This window comes from Electrona antarctica (genome assembly GCF_951216825.1).
Source record: "Electrona antarctica genome assembly, chromosome: 3".
Classification (NCBI taxonomy): Eukaryota; Metazoa; Chordata; class Actinopteri; order Myctophiformes; family Myctophidae; genus Electrona; species Electrona antarctica.
Genome location: NC_136808.1, coordinates 49,660,139 through 49,683,807, shown reverse-complemented (window position 1 = coordinate 49,683,807; position 23,669 = coordinate 49,660,139). Strand labels below are relative to the sequence as shown.

The window sequence follows — 23,669 nt, the reverse complement described above, 5'->3', positions numbered from 1 at the left end:
GCAAGTGTAAAATCAGTCATTACGACAACATCAAGGCCGGCCAAACACACTTTAGTCGACTAAAATCTTATGGCATTTAGTCGACTAAAACTAGACTAACACTAAAACATTCCAGGTGACAAAAATGTGACTAAAACTAAATGAAAACTATTCAAGAGACTATGACTAAAACTAAAATCTAAATTTGCTGCCAAAAACAACACTGGTGCGCAGCCAAGCAGTTGGTCTCTGTGTCAAACACTCTGTTGTTGTTATAGTCTATGGTTATAGTGGTCCTCATCCTGTTCCCTGGTGTTGTTATAGTGGTCCTCATCCTGTTCCCTGCGGCCCCTGAACAAAACAAAAAACAGCTTTGTACCAATGATGGTGGCAGAAATGAAACAGGTGCCACAGTGCCTCTGGTGTTAATTAAAGACCAGACCATTGGGACAGTGACCAAACCACATTAAACATGACAGGGTCAAAACCCTAGTTGATGGCGTCATTCATTGGTCAGCAGCCTGTGAGTTAAATACAGATTTCTTTTTTTACACATACACATACTGTAAATTGATGTTTATTATAACTTGCATCTCAAGTACGCTATAGGACCAACATACAGGCTGTGTTGGAACGTCAGACTGCTATACAGGGAACTTTACTGCGGGCGACATTCGATAGAGGAGAGGATGAATAAAAATCCTTTTCTCGCCACAATCTGGGAAAAAATCGGCTCATGGCGAAGACAGTGGAGAGAAATCATCCCCCCCCCCACCTCCCCCCCACACACAGCCAACTGAGAGTGCTCTCGTCTGGGAATCAAGGCCACGCCGTCTGTACAGTTTGCTGTGTTATTCCTCTCACTATCTGGACTTTGAGACAACGCGACCCTGGGATCCAAATCCGGGAGGGCTGCTCAAGACACACAAACATAAACAATGAACTTAACGAACACTTCACACACACTCGTACACCACACGCCGCCCTCGCCCCCACCACCCCAACCCCCTACCACCCAAGAACATTCTGTGCCTGCACGATACAATATAATTGTAATGTGATGTGATGTATGCACCCTCCCCCCCCCTCCCTCTCTGTCAACACCCCCACCCCAACTCTGCCCCCCCCCCCCTATCCTTTTTTCTCCTTTTCTTAAATTTTCCTGATGCAAGTAAGCTGAGGGCAGCGCCGAAATATGGCTGTAGCTGTGTAGCTCAATTTGTTGTCACCATCCCCTGTAACTGCAATGAGAGCCTGTCACTGAAACAAATTCCAATCAACTGTTGACATGGCAATAAAGTATTGAATCTTGTGTTATCCTGTCTTACGGGTTTGCGACTGCTGCTATTCTTTGATTATTCATTATTTTGTTATTGTTTTATGTGTATTGTTATTAGTATTGCTGCTGCTGAGAGGTTTAAGGAACCAGAACAAAAATGCACACAAGATGTAACTAAACAATCTTGAATGTTTAAGCTGTTACACCATTTTGATGATGTCATACAATATATTATATTTTTAATTGAACCTTTTACTGTAGAGAGGCTGTAGACAGTGTATTGCAAATATATCTGGTTTTGAATGGTTCATCAGTGTTGGGAAAATATTACTTAGGAGTAATAAGTTACTTATTACATTACTTCTTTAAAAAGTACTATTATATTACATATTACTCATCAGTAATATAATATTACATATTACATATCACTGCCCAACTCAGTGTTGTGTACTAGCCATGCCCTTGTATCTGGTCCCACTTGGAAGAGGCATGCTGCACTGTCTGCTAGGCCCCATGCACTTTTTCATATAGTTGACTTTTTACAGTGTACATTTATAGTATTGTAACTGAAGTACTGTCAGACTCAGTAAGTACAGTATGTACAACTAGTACGGTATGTGTACACTAGTGGTGTGTTCATAAATGTTGTTAAAAAGGTGTGTGAACAGCTCAATCTGCATGTCCTGAACCCAACATTCAAGCAGTTGAGCAGTTCTATGATGTCAGGAGTAGAAGAGTAGAAGATCTACAAATCATCAACCCATCTCTTTGGGCGGTACTTCCAGTGCTTCCGGTTAAGACACACCCAGTAAGGTGTGGTGGTGGTGGTGGTCCGGGCACCCTATGCCAGCATCACAGCATGTGATGTGATGTGAGGTTCAAATCCTGACGACCTTTGCTGCGTACGTGTCACTCCCCTTCTCTCTCCCTATTTCCTGTCAGTCTACTCCTGTCCTATGTCAATAAAGTCATAAAAGCCCAAAAATAGCCTACATCTTAAAGACACACTCAGTAGCAGGTCTCATCCAACAGAAAATAAAAAATATAAAGGCTTGATTTTAATCATTTTCTTTCATTTAGTTTCTCTTTTTTTTTTTTTTGCTTTTAGTAAATATATAACCACTATGTAACCACTCTATCCTGGCTAGTTAACCAAGCTGTGCTTGACTTCTATGATGTTATGCTTGACTGCATGGCCAGGTTGATGATTTGGTTGGTGAACTATATATAGTGTTTATGGCTGTGCTGTGGAATGCTGTGCACACTTGAGAGAGAGTCCCGGGGCAGCTGAGAAGACCGATCCAAATAGCCTATTCACCCCGCTCCAGCAACCCATAGGCGAGCCGTGGTCACATGCACTCATTACTGACGGTTATATTGAAGCCACATACAGCGAGCACAGCATCACACAGAAATCACAGGACAATGCATCGGATATAGGAACAGTTTGTTTTATATATGTGGCAGCTGAAACCTAAGAGAAACAACCAGATTGCTTTCTGACTTTTCCATCATTTTGTTTTTTTCCCCTTCCCAGTGGGCAAATATTGATGGAATATGTGAAGTGATTTCATATTTTGTTTTAGCTTTTTTACTTGTTAAAGTGCACGCCTGCTATTTTGTATAACAACACATCGTAGCTGTGTTAATTTTGTGGAGGATGAGTGAAGGGACCGGACCGAACACGCAGGGTCCGGCCAAACCCGGAGCACTCGAGGGCAGGCCGGACCCCACCATTGGCAGGTAGGCTTAAAATAGCGGGGATATTACATACTTTTCATGTATTACATTTGCACAGCCGTAGATCACATCACACCCAGGGCCTCCAGGGGAGGGGAGTCATCGTGACCGCATTAAAAGTAGCACTGCTTGTGTACTATGTGGCAACGAGAGGGAGCACAGTGTACAGGCGAGGATGAAAGCCTAGGAGTAGAGCTGGCGAAGGCGAAGGAGTTTAAATACCTGGGGTCAACTATTCAAAGTGATGGGGAGTGTGGAAGAGAGGTGAATAGGAGAGTGCAGGCAGTGTGGAACAGATGCAGGAGAGTCAGGAGTGATTTGTGACAGAAGGGTACCAGTGAAAGGGAAGATGTATAAGACGGCAGTGAGACCAGCCATGCTGTACATAATATACGGCTTGGAAACGGTGGCACTGACAGAAAAAATCACACCCGTGTGAAGTGAGTGGTGCAACTCCGTGTGTGTGTGTGTGTGGGGAGGGGGGAGTTCCAGACCCACAGGAACCCACCCAGGGTGCCGGCCCGATTCCGGCGAGCCGCCCCGGGTCTGAAACGTTTGAGAAATGACAGAGTTACTGTGTGGGGGTCCCTCTACTGTACCCTGTACTGTACTGTACTGTACTGTACTGACCCACAGGAACGCACCCAGGGTGCCAGCCCGATTCCGGCGAGCCGCCCCGCGTCCGAAACGGTTGAGAAATGACAGTTACCGTGTGGGGTTCCCTCTACTGTAGCCTCTACTGTACTGTACTGTCACTGTACTGTACTGTACTGGCACACCCGAAATCACCATATATACAGTTAATATGTGCATGTGTGTTTGTGTGTGTGTTAGGTTGCGCACAGGTGGTGAAAAACAACCATGCTGTTTTCGTGCTCAGACCCACCCAGCCAGCCAGCCACCCACACACATAGCTATTAGCTCCGTAAGGGAGTGGTTGCCACTCAAAAACAAGAGCTGGAGGTGGCAGAATTGAGGATGCTACAGTACGATTCTCATTGGAATGACTAAATGGCAAGGGTGGACATGATAAGAAATGACTAAAATTAGAGGATCAGCCCAGTTTATAATTTTTGGGGATATAACAAGAGGCGAGGTTGAGATTGTTTTGGACATGTGCAGAGGAGAGATGAGGGGTACATTGGTAGAAGGATGCTGAAGAGGAAGTAGGGTCCCCCTTCGTTCTACTCCTCCCGAATGCGACACTCACGGCTGACAGGTGCCGCCCCATCCTGTAGGAGTGCAAGGACCATTATCATCCTCCTGACAGGTGCCGCCCCATCCTGTAGGAGTGCAATGACCATTATCATCCTCCCCGCCGAGCTTCCCTCCCCCGATTTGTTTGTGTTCGCATAGATACCCGACACCTGGTGGATTCAAACCCACAGCCTCCGTGGTGCAAATAGGTTTAGGACTTTGTAAATATCTCTATTACAATCCTACTATAAATGTGCCACGTCTCTGTGTGTCTGCGTGTGTGTGTGTGTGTACGGCTGTAATGCACGTAACTCGACAACCGTTTGCCCCACCGACTTCACATTCGACACACGGTCCACACCCCCGCAGGGAGTGCAGTGCCCGGTATCGAGTCGGGCGGACCCACGGTTCTCCAGAACCACCACAAAAGGCTCTGCTCAGGCTCTGCCAGTGGGCCTAATCAGCCTAAATCCCCTCACCTGTGCAATTTCCAGCCTCTGCCTCAGCCAATTGATTGCCATGGCAACCCCACACCTGCAAATTGATTACTTAACCACTCCACTTTTCACAGTCAGTTTGCACTCTTCACACACAGGCAGACAGACAAATACAGAGATCTCCATGTGGGACACAGACAGATAGTTAAAATGGGTGCTATGACAAGTTGACAACGGGTATTATTAGGTGCCGAAGTGGCATCGCTCTCAAGTAGGCCGGTGGCCAACGGGCACGTACAGGTCTAGTTTGATTATAGGAAATAAATGGTCACCACAATAGTCTATATGCAACAACGGGTAGTTTGTCAATGCGTGGACAATGCCACCCAGATTGTCCCTGTACAGAGGGACTGAACTGTACTTACATAACAATGCAATGTAACAGCAAGGTAATACAGTCAGCAACAAAAGTTTGGAAACTTAACTTTGGTCCATTATTTCTCCACTTTACAGATGGAGTGCTGTGATTTTATTTCCCACCATATAACCATGACCATCAGGTATTATTATTATATAAGGAGAAAGATTTTTTTTTACAAAAAAGTGTACAGTATTTGTTTTATGTTGTTTTTATGTGGACACGCCCACCAGTTCATTAAGTCATTAAGTATGCCTGGTTTGCGTGATGGGTGGTGATCCACCTGAACTGAAGCCGCACCCACAGCTGTTGTCGTATGATAAAGGGGGAGGGGTTAGGAGAGGGGATGATATTGTGATGTCACTATATCACTGTTTTTTTCATTGGCACGTTTGACTGTCAAGGTTTCAGCCTCCAGGAAGAAACCCTAAATACAAATTAAGGGAAGACATCATTGCACATAACAACCACACCAAGGGGTCTATGTCACCTCATAAACACATGAAAAAATGGAAAACGTACAAAAACCACGGCACTCCATCTTTAATAATGCCAATTGTTATTGTATTTTACAACATTTTAATCGATGATTAGTCACCTTTACAACAAGGTATAGCTTGTAAGGACCGGGCGTCCGTGGAATGAGCAACAGCTAAACGTGTGGGTAGCGCCTCCAAAAGATTTGCCAAAATGGCAAGTGGTTGGTATTCACCCTTGCTTTGAGTTGCTTAGTGGATTGGATGATTGCACTCTCACACAGTAATAAGGGACACATTTTTACACTTTATTAATTTTACACTCAGTGTTAGGGAACTCAGTAGTGTCTGGAAGATCCATACGCAGCCACAACATCTTGGTATAGGGCAGTATCTCTCTCACAGGCAAGACAGAACTTGTCATCATTGAAGGCAATCTCAATGCAGTGAGATATCGGGATAAGATTCTGGAGCCAGTGGCGTTCCCATATCTACAGAATCTGGGACCTAATGTCCTAACCCTAACCCTTGCCCCCACAGAGCCAGGATCATCGCAGAGTAGCCTACCATCAGAACTTTGGAGTGGAGAGGATGGAACGGCCTGCCATGAGTCCAACACTTGTGGGATCAGCTTGGGCGTGCTATACTTTACGTGCTAGAGTGACCAATAGAACCACGTTGAATGACTTGCAATTTGCATCAAAACCTGGTTGAGGAATGGGATGCCATCCCACAGCAAAATGTGGCTAGGTTGGTGACCGCATGCAGCATGAGGAGGTGCCAAGCTGTTGTGGCTGCATATGGATCTTCCAGACGCTTCTAACACGTGTAAAATTAATAAAGTGTAAAAATGGCCAATATGTGTTGTTTTTTTCCCCTTATTACTGTGTGAGAGTGCAATCATCCAATCCACTAAGCAACTCAAATGGTGAATACCAAACACTTGCCATTTTGGCACATTTCTTTGAAGGCACTACCCACACGTTTATCTGTGTTTATCCTTACAAGCTATACCTCATTGTAAAGGTGACTACTCAACGATTAAAATGATATCAAATACCAATTGGTATTACTAAAGTGGAGAAATTATGGACCAAAGTTAGGTTTCCAAACTTTTGTTGCTGAGTTGTATCAAAAATATAAATATTGTATACGAAATAAGAGTAAGTTTTGATAACTGAATATGGGACAGGGAGGCCATGTTGATATTAGTGTTTTGGAGGGTAAGTCAGTCAGAAACTAGAAAAAGTGCCCCTCGGGGCACAGGTCTCCACCAGGTCAGGTTGTGGCCTCCTGGTGGCGCCAATGGCCAATGTGAAAAGGGTGCCATTTCTTCATAGGCCTTTGATGGCAATTGGATGATTTGAGGCATTTTGTTCCAAAAATGTGTATTACAAAAATCAACCTGTTGGTGGCGCTATAACAGGCCAATGTGAAATATTCCTCAGCCTAGTAAGAAAATGTGTGAAAGATTTCACGTAAATTGCATGCTGCGTTCATGATTTGAGGCTTTTGTTCAAAACGGGGCAATCTTGCAAACTGTGAAAGCCAATTATAGCCAATTAGGATGGAATATGAAATATCGGACAGATCCTACTTGAGCACATGACCATAGAGATACTGTGTAACGATTTGTGAGATTTTTGGACAGAATCTGGTGGCGCTATAAAAGGCAGATGCGGAAAATGCAGGTCAAAGGTTTGTCCTTGGCCTCTAGGGAGTGTGCATGCAACATTTCACGCAGATCGGTGCAGTTTTAGGTAAAACATGTGAAAAGCTGCCTCATGGTGTCGCTATAACAGGCCGTTCTGGAAAATGTGGGGCAGAGGTTCATCGTTGGCATCCAGGGAGTGTGTGTGCAAAGTTTGGCATCGACTGGGTTAACGGTGCCGGAGATTAGCTGGTAACGGACGGACGGAAGGACGGACGGACACACACACACACACACACACACACACACACGGACGGAGTGCAAAACATACTCTCTCCCCATGCCTTCGGCCTGGTGGAGACAATGACACATTGCAGTTGTAATGTGCCGTAGTAAATGACCCCTGCCTCTCGTCTTTGCAGCTCATCTCATCTAGCTGTACGTGGCGAGGTGGGTGGCAGGGCAGGCAGATCTCTGCCCAGTCATTCTGGACAACACATTCACACCTCTATTCCTGGAGGAACCGAGACAGGTGCACCACAGGCTGGGATGGGGATGGCGCCTCCTGTACCCCTCCAAGGACCCCATAAAGAGAGACTGCAGATTATTCTCCTGGCCCTTGATACAGAGAAGTGAGTCTCCTTTTCTGGATCAAGGCACACTTGAAAACGCATCAAGTTACACATTGCCTTGACCATTGATTTTCATTTTAATTAGAACCAAGAGACTGAACTTCCATCTCAAGCAGCTTTACATCTCAGCCAAGCACGGGGAGCGCAAGAACGTTGTGCTGATGTTAGGTGCGTTAACTCCCTCTGATGGTTTCAATTGGATATTACGAGTGTCTTTTGTCAATTGATAGACAATGTGTCTTTATTCCAGTGAATGGAATAGACCCCAACTTCAAGATGGAGACCCAGATCAAAGTCACACCACTCTATGCTGAAGCTGAGGCAGGCCCCCAAGAGATCTATCACATGCTTATACAAGTAAGGACATAAATATTGCAAACTATCTATTGTTGAATTGTGAATGAGTAGGGGGTCCTGCACCTACTGTAATACTGAATGTCAGAAAATGTATAAGATCACTTAATTTTAAATTAGTTTAAACTCATTGTAATGAGGCTATTGTAATGAGGCTGTGTGTGTGCTGTATGTATGTCACTCTGTCTGCAAAGATTTGACCACTATATGAATAGAGGCTATGCGTGTGACATCATCATCATACCCGGACGTTATGCGGGAACGCCTACTGAGTGACAAACAACTACTTTCTGGCCTTGACAGCCCATACATCCAAACAGAAAAGTCCTATCTGAATGCATTAAACAACGTTAAACTCACTTTGGCACTTACTTTGCCACTCGATTTGCCATTCACTTTATGCATGCGCAAACCCTTTTTCAATATTGTCCCCTTGTCTGACGTGCACCGTTCCGTTTTCAGCACCATGGACAGAGAGAGAGAGAGCTGCTGGGTCAAAGAGCAGAAGAGAGAAATAAGCCAAGGATCTTTGTGTGGGTTTTAATCATTCTGATGAATTCATCAATCATTCTGATTCATCAGATGCAATAATGCCCATTTCAGTTGAAATCAATGAAACATAACATGGGCTGCCTGTCTTGGTATTGAGCATTTGACTGATTCCTTTCATTTGCCATGCAATCATAATCATAATAACATAATAATCAATACAGATTTCATACATTTATTTTAACGAGTGAATTTTCACCGGTGAGCCAAGGTATGGTAGCATTGATTGATTGATTGATTGAAAATTTTATTAACAGAATTACAGTACATTTCAAGCACAAACTCAATACAAAGGCTGTTAACTGTGAGTGGACGACCCAATTAAGCATTACACTTGTTTACAACAGGGTCCACCATGTTCAATTCATCAAAAGCAGCCATACCTTTGCCCAGATTTGACGGCCTCGAATCAAACTAATCAATTTGCCGTTGCTAAAATAATCATGATCAATAACCTCTGCTTGTGGTGTGGTCCATTCAGGCGGCTGCTAAGTTGTGTGATGAGGACCAGCAGCCCACAGCACTGATGATGAAAACATCTGGAGCCATGATGTCCACGCACAGGGTAAGGGAGGTCCAACAGCTGTACTGGGGCAGCGGTGGCCGAACGGTTTGCGGAGCGGTCTTGTTATCGGAAGGTCGCCAGTTCGAATCCCCGGACCGGCACATTAAAATTACCACCGCTGAAGTGCCCTTGAGCAAGGCATTGAACCCCTACCATGAAATGTTCTATGAGCAGGGTCTGGCTGTAAACAAGCATCTCGAGCTTAGTCCATTCACCCTGGGTAAACAAAGAACTTTGCTTTGCTTTGCTTACTGATTCATTGGCAATTTAGTTTCAAGGCATCCCAGAGTAGGCTCCAGTTTTGAATCATTATTCCACAGAGGTCTGTGTATTTTGGGGATACACATCTGGTGAGGTTTCCCAGTGGTGGTGGAGAAGAAGTACTCTGATTTATTTTTATTTTATTTTTTTAATGTTTGTCTTTAGTTCAATGTTTGTTTTGTAAACGCCATTGACAATGAAGGGAAGATTTACGTCATAATGTGCCTCATTACGTCATATTGTCTCTTTATTGTTTCTTTTTTTATATATATATAATTTTTATCCCACGATTTTGCAACCCAGTTTTTTCACCCAGTGCCAATTATCTAATGTAATCCATGGGTGCTACACTTCCTCTGCCAACCTGGGGGGGCAGCGGACTGACCTCATGCTGCCTTCTATGCATGAGGAGTCCAAGCTGCTTCTTTTCACCTGACAGGGGGAAATTTCACTGGCCGGACGTAGCGTGTGGAAGGAACACGTTATTCCGACCAGTTCCTTTCCCCTCCATCAGGCGCTGGCCAGGGGGAGGTAGTTTTAGAGACCAGGATTACTGCATGTTTTTGTGAGGGTACCTACCCTAGGGGACACGGGGAGAACATGCAAACTCCACACAGAAAGGCCCTTTCGCCAACCCCGCCTCGGGTATGGGCACTGATGACGCGGAGGAGGGAACACGACCCCAATGGCGTTTAATGTTTGTGTTGGCACCGTTTGTTTTATATCACCATTACATCACCTAATCAACATGAGTTAGACTTTAATATATTAGCGCCCCTCACTTCACACAGGTGTGATTTTTTTTACCTACAGTATAAGTAAAAGTAAGAATACACTACATAGAAATACTGTCACAAGTACAAAATATAATGGCATTAAAGTACTTACAGTACCAGGGTAAAAGTACCACATTTCCAACCTTTTTTGAAAATAGCAGATCTACAAGCTCTGCTATGGTGAAAGTATAGTGGTTAATGTACTGTATGTCTTTAATAATTTACAAAGTAACTGGTAACTAGCGCTGATCTACAAGCTCTGATCTACAAGCTCTGATCTACAAGCTCATAGCGCTATGAGCTTGTAGGTCTGCTATTTTTGAAAAATCGTGAATATATTGAATATATATATAATATATTGCTTTCACAGTGAATGTTTTTAACTCATATCTTTGCTTCTGCATGGGGGTCCCTGGAACACATATTTTCAGATGGGGGGTCCGCATCTGGGGGTCCTTGACATGAAAAAGGTTGAGCACCACTGACCTAGAAACAGGTTTTTCAGAAAACCTTTAGGATTTAGAAGCCTTTTTTTTTTAAGAATCGGCCTCAGGTCTAAATGGCTTATGAAGTGCAGTACTTGTGTACTTAGTTAATTTGACAGCTGGTTCACCCCAGGGTGTAGAGGGGTTCATGTGTCTCCATCTAGAGGCAGAGTCTGGTCATTACAACGTTGTTGAGAACCTTCTCTGTGGACTGGTTAATTAATTAGATGAGATTGCTCTTTAGAGTCGGAAGAGCACTGAGTACGTTTCTGACTTTCTATGATGACATATGCCTGTAATAGGAATAATAATAATAATAATAATTTTTATAGCACTTTTCCAAGTGCTCAAAGCGCTTTACAATGGTTCATTCATTCATACATTGGGAAGTGAATCGGCGAACAGTCGATGCCAGCGTCCTCACTTCCCACATTCACACACCAATGGTGGCGAGCTCACACCGACCGACTCATTTGAGGCAATGTAGGGTTCAGTGTCTTGCCCAAGGACACTTCGACATGTGGACAGGAGGAGCCGGGATTCGAACCGCCAACCCTGGGATCATTGGACGACCAGCCTCCCTGTAACGTTCCTGTGGTTAATTTGTTGTTGTCATGTTGTCTCCAGGAGGAGAACATCTGCCTGGACGGAGCCGTGTTCAGTGACAGTGGTGACATGGACGCACGTTGTGACCTTCAGGCCACCGTCCACCGCGGGGACTCCCCTCTTCACAACGCTGCACCAGAGGATGGGCTGGAAGGTGTCATGTGAGTGCTGGATATTTTGACACACGGTGCACGCTCTCTCTCTCTCTCTCTCTCTCTCTACCACTTATTAGCATGCACACACATACACATACACTGGATCCAGCTGCACCGTATGCCCTAAATCCTATCCTATCCAATACTATTTTGAAAAACATTTTTTAAATAGTTCAAATAGAAACAGTTCAAATAGCTAATCCACAAGCTCACAATGTATTGTATAGCTATTTCCACTATTGTGACGGCCCTGCCCCCTCTGCCTCACAGTAGGCTAGCCGGCAGCCTGGGTGATAAGGGCAGAGTGGAGCAGGCCGTCAGGCCAACTGTGTACACCTGAGTGGGGTGTGGTTTGGGAGAGTATATATAAGGGTCTCTCCTTCCATGCTCTCAACTCAGCTCTCTTTCCTTCCTTTCAAGCAGTTGCACACCTCTTACAACACGCACACACATATAAATTAGATTATTTCCTAATTTATTTCATTTAGAATAATAAATATATAATTTAAAAGGTTTGCCTTGTGTGTGCATGGACTCCCTTTTTGTCATGTATTGCCCTAGAGTGCGTGACAAATGGGGGCTCGTAAAGGAGCCGCTTTGCTTGGAACAGAGCCGGTTAAAGTGGTTCGGGCATCTAGTATGGATTCTTCCAGGGAGGTCCTTGGGGCTCATCCCACTGGGAGGAGGCCACGGAGGCCACGGGGCAGATTGAGGGATGGGGTAATTATATCTCCACACTGGTCTTGGAACACCTCGGGATCCCCTTGTACGAAGTGGCTAATGTGGCCTGGGATTGGAAAGTATGGATCTCTCTGCTGGAACTGTTACCCCCACGACCTGACTATAAGGATCAGAGGATATGGATGGATGGATGGATGGATGGATGGATGGGTGGGTGGATGGATGGATGGATGGATGGATGGGTGGGTGGATGGATGGATGGATGGATGGATGGATGGATGGATGGATGGATGGATGGATGGATGGATGGATGGGTGGATGGATGCAGGCACGAACTGGCACAGAAAATCAGGCCTAGCATTAGTGGTCTTCATCGGCCCAAAGATGCTACTATGTCTTTTGTATTACTTTTTCTTTTTGTTTTGGCTCAGCCCCATGACTGCCCAGCCCCAGACCTTCTGGCATCTGCCAGAATTGCCAGACTGGATGGATGGATGGCTCATATATTAATTTACTGTAAAGCCTAGAACAGTGATGGTGTTAACACTGTTGTTACACACCATCACTAATCACAGGTATATTTTACCCAATGCAAAATATTCCATAAAAGATATTTCTCATCAAAATATATTGAAGTACAGCAATACATGGCAACTTGAGGTACTCTTCTTTAATATTTCATCATCATAAAAAAAAATAGATCCATATCATAGGGGGGCAAAATCAGTGAAAAACATGCATATTATTTTAAAAAATATATTAAAAAAAACATATATATATTAAAAAGAAATTGAGCTGGGAACTCCTCCTTTGGTCCACCCTAGCCCTGAAACATGACTGTCATGATTATCATGACAGTCATGAAAACTGGCTTCAGTTGCGTCATGACTGTCATGATAATCATGACGCAACTGAAGCCAGTTTTACACGATCGCTACATTTACACGGAAAACGTGTATATAAACATTCAGATTTCAAATATAAAGTCCTTGCCACATGTGCCACGGGTGTTAGAAATGTGCTGGTACAGCGATTAGCATTGCTGCATCCTGCGTTGTTTAATAAAAGGCATTTTTATTCGAGCACCCCGACTACCTTTCTCAAACAGGGTTCGTTTGGGAAATTCACAGTTGCACACCGGGAGTGCACTCGCCTATTAGTCTGTATTGGCAGTGCGGTCAGCGTGAATATATCGAATATATCACGCTCAGTGCCACACTCCTCCCGACCGATAGGGGCGCGTAGTTGAAAGCCAATGGCTTGGATAAAAATGCCTTTTTATTAAACAACGCGGGATGCAGCAATGCTAATCGCTGTACCAGTAAATTTCACCCGTGGCACATGTGGTGAGTACTTTATATTTGAAATCTGAATGTTTATGTACACGTTTACAATGTAAATGTAGCGATCGCGTAAAACAGGCGGAAGTTAAGCAATTACGCTCGTGAAGTACAAGTGTCATGTGAGAATGGTATGGAAAATGGAAAATGGAATGGAGTGGGTGTATGGGATTTTTCACACATCACCCGAACACCTGCCTGTAGGAAAAAAATCACACCCGTGTGAACTGAGTGGTGTAAGGTTTTATATAGCATGATCAGCTGTGGTCTGACGTAATGTCTGACGTAATGAAATAAGGTAAGGTATTATGTAGCCTGATCAGCTCTGATCTGACGTAATGAAATCACACCCGGATGTGATTTCACAACTGGCTTTTTCTGTGCAGAGAAAATGACCACGGTTGCTACGGTCATCCAGTTCACCCGGGTGTGATTTAATTACGTCAGAAATTATTTTGAACATAGCAACCATGGTCATTTTTTTCTGCACACAAAAGCCAGTTGTAGGAGTGGTTTACACCACTCAAAAACAGGGATGTGAGCAGGGAAACAACCCTACCTTCTATGATGTCACTGAGCATCATGAAAGTACTGAAAGACCCACCCACCTCAGACATCAGCAACATACAAAAATGTAATTGTCTGGGTAAAAATCATCAGATTTTAGTAGCCTAACAGAATGCACTTATCCAGAGTGACTTACCAGTGTGAGATCATAGTAAAAGGCATGAACCCTAGTATAACCTATAGTCAACAAATGATGACAGGGTAATTGACACTCAAATAAAGTGCAAAGAACAATAATTAAGAGCTTCGAAGTAGGATAGCAGGCGAAGAGGTCATTTCAAGTGAGCGAGTTTCTCGTTTTGTTCTCAGGCTCTTCTTCTTGTCTGGCGGTTTGGACGTCAACCTGAAGAATGGAGTGTTTACGCCTCGAGGCCCCGGCGTCTGGTGGGTCATCTTGCAAGCTGACCGGAGGGAGAGGGAAGCCCAATACCTCCCGTCTCCTGACTTTCTGAATGCAGAAAGACTCCTTCACAGGTCCGTTTTAACTGTTTGTCTGTCCAGGAGTATGTATCAGAGAAACAGGCAGGCAGTTAAGGGTACAATTTACAATTTAGGCATTTAGCAGACGCTCTTAATCCAGAGCGATTTACATTAAGCAAGAACAAAAAGCATGGCAATACATCACATACATACAAAGTAGTTATCATGAAACATGCGTAAGCTAATAACGTAACAGTGGAATATCTATATAATGAAACTATACATATAAACTGTACATACTATACTATACTATTCATATATACTATAAAGTGCTATGACTACATAAAATGCAATTCTAGTGCTGTCTACGTAACATGCTATGAGTCTGTATAAAATGGTATCTAAGGGGCTAGGGCAGGTACTACGAGCCATGATGGAGTCTGAAAAGGTGGGTTTTCAGACTACGACGGAAGGGAAGGTCTCTCCTGTCGGTATCGAACCAGTGCAGTCGCGATGGTCAAACCACTTCCTTTGATAACTGTTTGGTGTTTTTGCAGTTTGTCTAATTTGTGCTTCTGTTTCCTTTTACAGAGACATCTCTCAGGGACAGGAAAGAGTTCCAATTCCCTGTGTCAACTCTGTGGACGGCGACAGTTATCCAGACGACTACGAATATATCCCTGAGTGTTGTGTCACTTCCCCCATAAATATTGATAGAAAGATCACTCACTTACAGGTGAGTGAAGTATAGGACGCCATATTGTTTTTGGCAGCAAATTTTGATTTAAGTTTTAGTCATAGTCCGTTGAATAGTTTTCATTTAGTTTTAGTCCCATTTTAGTCACCCGGAATGTGTTAGTGTTAGTTGATTTAGTCGACTAAAATGTATTTTGGCGGGCCTTTATGCTGTCGTAATGACTGTTTTTACACTTGCTGAAAATAGCTGATCTACAATGCGTCACAGTGCAACGTGTTGTGAGTTTGTAGATCTGCTATTTTCAGCATGCAACCAAGTGTAAAATGACTCTTACTGGATCTCTTGTCCACTAGTCCCTAACATTTTAGTCTAGTTTTTATTTGTTGATGAAATATATTTAGTCTTAGTTTTAGTCATCATAGCTTAGTTTTGATTTAGTTTCCATTTAGTCTTCGTCAGTGGAAAAAGGTAGTCGATGAAATCAACACTGTTTCCAAGCAGGGAAACTAACTGCTTGTGAAGTTGTCGTGTTGATATATTTGTGCAGCGATCAGTACAGTATTGCAGAAAATGTAAATCAATTCAAATGCTCAGTTAACGTTGTACAACAATATTGTGTGCTGAAAATAATCAATCTACAATCTTACAATGCTTACAACATAACTTGTTGTAAGCTTGTGGATTGGCTATTTTCTGTATGCAACACTGTTGTACAATGGAGTAATGAGGCTTAAAATGCATAGCAGTGGGAGATATGACCGTCTTCTTTCTTTAACTCTGGCCCACAGAACTGTGTGTGTGAAGAAAACTGCTCAGCTAGTATCTGTTTGTATGATGAAGAAATCAGTCTACGGTGTTGGTATGACAAGGTACGTCTGAATACTTGTGTGCTCAAAAAGTATATGAAAATGTAAACTGTTGTGCAGTGTCAGTTTTGCAGAGATCGGATCAGTACAACATATGTGGAAATGAATGCATTTATGTACAAAAACGTATAAGAAAGAAAAAAGACTAAATGTACCTCTTACCCACGATCGTGTGAGAAGCACTGCCTGGGATTAGTATTTGCCTATGGGTGCTGTTAAGTAACCTGACTCCGCCAGATGGGGCAGCAGAGAGTACACTGGGTTCCCCCAGGTTAGCTGTTAAGGACAACTTAAAAAAACCTAAAAAAGACAAGTAATATTACTCTACTACTATCAAACTCAATAATTGAGTCTCTCTATTGTTAGCTGCATAGATAGCTGCGTGTTTTATGTCATGCAGCTATGTAAAGTGCATGAGGATTGAGCTAGAGCTACAGTAGGACATCATTTCACATCTACTTTCCACATGTGCACAGTGCACGGCAGCAGTACTGTCCACATGTGCACAGTGCATGGCAGCAGTACTGTCCACATGTGCACAGTGCACGGCAGCAGTACTGTCCACATGTGCACAGTGCATGGCAGCAGTACTGTCCACATGTGCACAGTGCATGGCAGCAGTACTGTCCACATGTGCACAGTGCATGGCAGCAGTACTGTCCACATGTGCACAGTGCACGGCACCAGTACTGTCCACATGTGCGCAGTGCATGGCACCAGTACTGTCCACATGTGCGCAGTGCATGGCACCAGTACTGTCCACATGTGCGCAGTGCATGGCACCAGTACTGTCCACATCCACATACACATGGTGGCAGGGATTGCTTCCAACGCAGTTTTAGCCATAGTCTCTTAAATGGCTTCCATTTAGTTTTAGTCACATTTTAGTCACCCAGAATGTTTTAGTGTTAGTGTCTAGTGTCAGTCAACTAAATATCATAATATTTTGGTCGATTAAATCTACAGTTGATTTACAGATGACTGATTTTACACTTGCTGAAAATAGCCGATCTACAAGCTCACAACGCGTCGCAGCGCGGCACGTTGTGAGCTTGTAGATCTTCTATTTTCAGCATGCAACCAAGTGTAAAATGACTTCTACTGGATCTCTTGTCCACTAGTCCCTTCCTAACATTTTAGTCTAGTTTTTATTTGTTGACAAAATTGTCAGTATATTTAGTCTTAGTCTTTAGTCATCACAACTTAGTTTTCATTTAGTTTCCATTTAGTTTTCGTCAGTGAAAAAAACTGAACATTTTTCGTCTTAGTTTTAGTCGACACAATCAACACTGTTACGACGGTGGCAGGGATCTTCGTATCCCATTGGACAGCTACTACTGCTCACCTTAAAGGTATATTCAGTGATTTAACTTAATTCAAATATCATGTATTTTTTCTTATTTTTTGGATAATCCTCCCTACTATAGAGTGTGCTGACCATATAAGGAGTTCCTCCCTGTCCCCAGTGAGCCCCTGGGGTCAAAAAACCCTAGTTTCGGTTTGGGCTTTGGGTGGCAAAGCCTTCATCCAATCGGGATGAGAGGGGCCCAAATCACTGAATGCTCCTCCCAAACTACTGTAATGCTCTATTCATACTCCATCATATGACGTTGCAAAGTTGCAAAGTGAAGATAGCAGATTTACGAGCTCATAACGCCTCACATCGCAATGCATTGTGATCTTATGTGAAAATGTATACACGCAGACCCCACCCCCAAAATGTGTGTCTTTTTGTCCTGTTATCTGACCTTCAGGGAGGGCGCTTGCTACCGGAGTTCTACCTTGAAGACCCTCCGTTCATCTTTGAGTGTAACCAGGCCTGCTGCTGTGGGAGGGGCTGTAAGAACCGTGTAGTGCAACATGGACTAAGGTAACTGCATCATGGTGTGGTTCGGGCGGGAACCCCTTTTGGTGTTTTAAGCATTATGTTATACTTTAGCTATTGAAAAATAGCAGATCTACAAGCTCATAGCACCGAGTGCCGATTTGTGAGTTTGAAAAACAAATGATACAACTACAAATGAGAATGTTCATCCTCAGGACCAGACTTCAACTCTTCAAGACCAACATGAAGGGCTGGGGTGTTCGGGCATTAGAATACATACCCCAATGGACCTTTGTATGCCAGTAAGTACCCGTGTTGTTTTTGGCAGCAAATTTAGATTTTAGTTTTAGTCATAGTCTCTTGAATACTTTGAATTTAGTTTCAGTCACATTTTAGTCACCTGGAATGTTTTAGTGTGAGTCTACGAAATGTATTTTGGCGGGCCTTGATGCCGTCGTAATAACTGTTTTTTTTTTCACTTGCTGAAAATAGCCGATCTACAAGCCCACAACGCGTCGCAACGCGACGCATTGTGAGCTTGTAGATCTGCTATTTTCAGCATGCAACCAAGTGTAAAATTACTTGTACTGGATCTCTTGTCCACTAGTCCCTTCCTAACATTTTAGTCTAGTTTTTATTTGTTGACGAAATCGTCAGTATATTTAGTCTTAGTTTTAGTCATCATAGCTTAGTTTTCATGTAGTTTCCATTTAGTTTTTGTCAGTGAAAAAAGGTAGTCGACGAACATTTTTCGTCTTAGTTTTAGTCGACGAAAACAACAATGGTAAGCACTAAATTTGTATTAGAAGACATACCCCAATGGACCTTTGTATGCCACTAAGTACTAAATACGTATGTTTGTTTATTGTTAAGTTCAATACCAGCGCAGAACATGGTTTCTTGTGTGAGACCGATTCCTGGCAGTGTTTGAACAGTGTTCTGTCCAGCGCAGCATCCCTGCTTGGATGACCATGGCAGTGTTTGAACAGTGTTCTGTCCAGCAGCATCCCTGTTTGGATGACCATGGCAGTGTTTGAACAGTGTTCTGTCCAGCAGCATCCCTGCTTGGATGACCATGGCAGTGTTTGAACAGTGTTCTGTCCAGCAGCATCCCTGGCAGTGTTTGAACAGTGTTCTGTCCAGCGCAGCATCCCTGCTTGGATGACCATGGCAGTGTTTGAACAGTGTTCTGTCCAGTGTTTGAACAGTGTTCTGTCCAGCGCAGCATCCCTGCTTGGATGACCATGGCAGTGTTTGAACAGTGTTCTGTCCAGCGCAGCATCCCTGCTTGGATGACCATGGCAGTGTTTGAACAGTGTTCTGTCCAGCAGCATCCCTGCTTGGATGACCATGGCAGTGTTTGAACAGTGTTCTGTCCAGCAGCATCCCTGCTTGGATGACCATGGCAGTGTTTGAACAGTGTTCTGTCCAGCGCAGCATCCCTGCTTGGATGACCATGGCAGTGTTTGAACAGTGTTCTGTCCAGCGCAGCATCCCTGCTTGGATGACCATGGCAGTGTTTGAACAGTGTTCTGTCCAGTGTTTGAACAGTGTTCTGTCCAGCGCAGCATCCCTGCTTGGATGACCATGGCAGTGTTTGAACAGTGTTCTGTCCAGCAGCATCCCTGCTTGGATGACCATGGCAGTGTTTGAACAGTGTTCTGTCCAGCAGCATCCCTGCTTGGATGACCATGGCAGTGTTTGAACAGTGTTCTGTCCAGCGCAGCATCCCTGCTTGGATGACCATGGCAGTGTTTGAACAGTGTTCTGTCCAGCGCAGCATCCCTGCTTGGATGACCATGTTCTGAACAGTGTTTGAACAGTGTTCTGTCCAGCAGCATCCCTGCTTGGATAACCATGGCAGTGTTTGAACAGTGTTCTGTCCAGCGCAGCATCCCTGCTTGGATGACCATGTTCTGAACAGTGTTTGAACAGTGTTCTGTCCAGCAGCATCCCTGCTTGGATAACCATGGCAGTGTTTGAACAGTGTTCTGTCCAGTGTTTGAACAGTGTTCTGTCCAGCAGCATCCCTGCTTGGATGACCATGGCAGTGTTTGAACAGTGTTCTGTCCAGCGCAGCATCCCTGCTTGGATGACCATGGTGAACAGAGGGAAATGGCTGACCTTACAGACCTTTGTCTTAACGGGAATTTGTTGCCGAGTGTTTTTCTTTCCTCAACATGTTTTAGAGCTAATTTGAAAGATTAAAAACAGCCAACCCCGAAGGCGGGGTTGGCGAAAGGGCCTTTCTGTGTGGAGTTTGCATGTTCTCCCCGTGTCCCCTAGGGTAGGTACCCTCACAAAAAACATGCAGTAATCCTGGTCTCTAAACTGCCTCCCCCTGGCCAGCCGGGGCGCCTGATGGAGGGGAAAGGAACTGGTAGGAATAACGTGTTCCTTCCACGCGTCCAACCAGGGAAACTCCCCCCTGTCAGGTGTAAAGGAGCAACTTGGACACTCAGGCATGAAGGAAGCATGAGTTCAAGTCTGTTGCTCTCCCCATGTCCCCCATATATGGGTACTAGGTTGGCGGAGGGTGTGTAGAGCCCAGGATCACATTAGATAATTGACACAGGGGTGAAAAATGGGTTAAATTATACGAGAAAGAAAAAAAAACAGCTGTGTGTGAAGCTGTATATCCTGTTGATATTAATCATCTCTTTGCATATAGGTATGTGGGGGAGATCATCTCGGAGACAGAGGCATTAATGAGGGAAGATGATACCTTCATTCTCAGCTTGGACTGTCATAGAGACCAGGTAATGCAGTGGTGTAAAGTCACTGAGTACATTTACTCAAGTAGGTACTGTACTTAAGTACAATTGCAAAGGTACTTTTTACTTTACTTGAGGTTTCCATTTTTCGATAATTCTGCTCTGCCACTACATCACGCAAAAACATCTACTGTATACCGTCTCTGTCGGGCGGAAATATGTCCAAAAACTGTTACTTTTCAGGCTTCAAGCTTGTGGATCTGCTACTTTGATGGTGTGACACTGCACTGTAGTATAGGCTAATAAGCCAGGCCGAATCAGCCGTTGGCAAAAAAAAATTGCCTGCCGGCGGATTACGGTCTGGAGAGGCTCAATTGTATGCCCATTTCCTACACCAGAGAACTGGTGTGGCCAATCGGGACACGGTATGCAATATGGGCGGGCTTTGGTACAGTGACGTTCAATGCTTGAGACCTTTGACTGACAGTAGCTCTGAGCCTCTGACCAATTGCGTCAAAGAGAAAATGTTTGAACCCGCCCCCCGGGAAACAAGATCCATACACAGCATCTCCAGACTCAAATACCACACGACAGTGTGATTTGAGTCTGGCTTATTAGCCAGGCTAGTGACACTGCACTGTAGTATAGGCTAATCAAGTAGGACGTTAATTTATGAAGAAAAAAAAGTTAAAATATGATACAACAGCAGTGAAATTACATGAAATTGTGTGTTGGGAGGAATTCATTGGCATAAAGACAAATTTGGGATTTGGGAAGAAAAGGGGTAAAAACTAAAAAGCAAAAACAATTTAAAATATGCAGATAGCCTAAGAGGTTTCTGCCCGACAGCAATGATATACTTCTACTTACTTATACATTATTCAAGTATATGTACTTTTTGCTTTCCACCACTGGTCATTTCATTTAGTGCCTTTGATCTTCTTCCCCCTCTCAGCTGGAAGAGTCGTACTGCGTGGACTCTCTTTTCTGCGGCAACATCAGCCGGTTCTTCAACCACATGTGTGAGCCCAACCTGTTTCCTTGCAGAGTGTTCACCTCCCACCAGGACCTGCGCTTCCCACACGTCGCCTTCTTTACCTGCATCGACGTTAAGGCAGGGGATGAGCTGGGGTACGTTGTCTTTTTTGATCTTCTAACACTGAATAAGACATGTAAATCGTACTGTAACTGTAACTCAACCGTTTCTCCTGTGAGGACCAGTCCTCGGCCTGACAATGTTTATTTGTCAAAATCGTATTCTTAATCACTGAAACTCTATTTCATAGGGTTCATAACACGTTGGCTGTTGACGCATTGCAAGCTTGTAGATGGCTATTTATTTTGGCTATTTATTTATTGACTAAAATACAAATTGTGTCCATAATACGACCTTCATGTCCATATGAGCCCCAGCCCTAATCAAAAGTAAGCTTTGGATAAGGCTGCCATTTTTAGTAATCTAATCATTCCTCTTCCTCACACTATCCTTCTCAGATTTGACTACGGCGACGCCTACTGGCAGGATAAAGGAAGATTTTTCAGCTGTGAGTGCGGCTCCCCAAAGTGCAAGCATTCAGCGTCGGCCATGATGACCTATCTACAGGAAGACACCACCCCAGAGGAATGACCAGGCTACAGGAAGACACCCCAGAGGAATGACCCATCTACAGGGCAGGCAGACACCCCAGAGGAATGACCATCTACAGGGCAGGCAGACACCCCAGAGCAATGACCCATCTACAGGCAGTCACCCCAGAGGAATGACCATCTACAGGAAGACACCCCAGAGGAATGACCCATCTACAGGCAGACACCCCAGAGGAATGACCATCTACAGGAAGACACCCCAGAGGAATGACCCATCTACAGGCAGACACCCCAGAGGAATGACCCATCTACAGGCAGACACCCCAGAGGAATGACCAATCTACAGGCAGACACCCCAGAGGAATGACCAATCTACAGGCAGACACCCCAGAGGAATGACCAATCTACAGGCAGACACCCCAGAGGAATGACCCATCTACAGGCAGACACCCCAGAGGAATGACCAATCTACAGGCAGACACCCCAGAGGAATGACCAATCTACAGGCAGACACCCCAGAGGAATGACCCATCTACAGGCAGACACCCCAGAGGAATGACCCATCTACAGGCAGACACCCCAGAGGAATGACCCATCTACAGGCAGACACCCCAGAGGAATGACCCATCTACAGGCAGACACCCCAGAGGAATGACCCATCTACAGGCAGACACCGCAGAGGAATGACCCATCTACAGGCAGACACCCCAGAGGAATGACCCATCTACAGGCAGACACCCCAGAGGAATGACCAATCTACAGGCAGACACCCCAGAGGAATGACCAATCTACAGGCAGACACCCCAGAGGAATGACCCATCTACAGGCAGACACCCCAGAGGAATGACCCATCTACAGGCAGACACCCCAGAGGAATGACCCATCTACAGGCAGACACCCCAGAGGAATGACCCATCTACAGGCAGACACCCCAGAGGAATGACCCATCTACAGGCAGACACCGCAGAGGAATGACCCATCTACAGGCAGACACCCCAGAGGAATGACCCATCTACAGGGCAGGCAGACACCCCAGAGGAATGACCCATCTACAGGGCAGGCATGAGACACCCCAGAGGAATGACCCATCTACAGGCAGACACCCCAGAGGAATGACCCATCTTCAGGCAGAATGACCCAGCTACAGGCAGAATGACCCAGCTACAGGAAGACACCAATAGGGGAATCGCACAGAGCACAGAATGGCCCAGCTACAGGCAGACAACACCCCAGAGCAGGGGTGGGCAACTTTGACGATGGAGAGGGCCACTATATTTCCACACACACTCCAGAGGGTCACATTGCATATTACTGTTGTAGCAAAAATAGCCGATCTACAAGCTCAAAACGTGTCGCACTGCGACGGGTTTTGAGCTTGTAGATCAACTATTTTTGCTTTTATTTGAATTGAA

General features: G+C 44.5%; 2 protein-coding genes across 2 annotated transcripts in view; both read left to right on the top strand.

Annotated features, from left to right (window-relative positions):
- Window positions 1–23,669, top strand: part of LOC306920344 (actin, alpha skeletal muscle A) — a 210,110-nt gene that overhangs the window by 169,865 nt on the left and 16,576 nt on the right. The gene's annotated exons all lie outside the window — the stretch shown is intronic.
- On the top strand, window positions 2,745–22,317 carry LOC306919839 (histone-lysine N-methyltransferase EHMT2-like). The gene is made up of 15 exons (XM_079496389.1): window positions 2,745–3,001; window positions 7,600–7,809; window positions 7,895–7,977; window positions 8,060–8,166; window positions 9,194–9,277; window positions 11,427–11,566; window positions 11,831–11,890; window positions 14,458–14,622; window positions 15,160–15,304; window positions 16,054–16,134; window positions 17,886–18,001; window positions 18,172–18,258; window positions 20,628–20,715; window positions 21,626–21,801; window positions 22,165–22,317. The coding sequence occupies exons 1-15, from the start codon at window positions 2,919–2,921 to the stop codon at window positions 22,295–22,297; spliced, it is 1,758 nt and encodes a 585-aa protein (XP_079352515.1). The 5' UTR covers window positions 2,745–2,918; the 3' UTR covers window positions 22,298–22,317.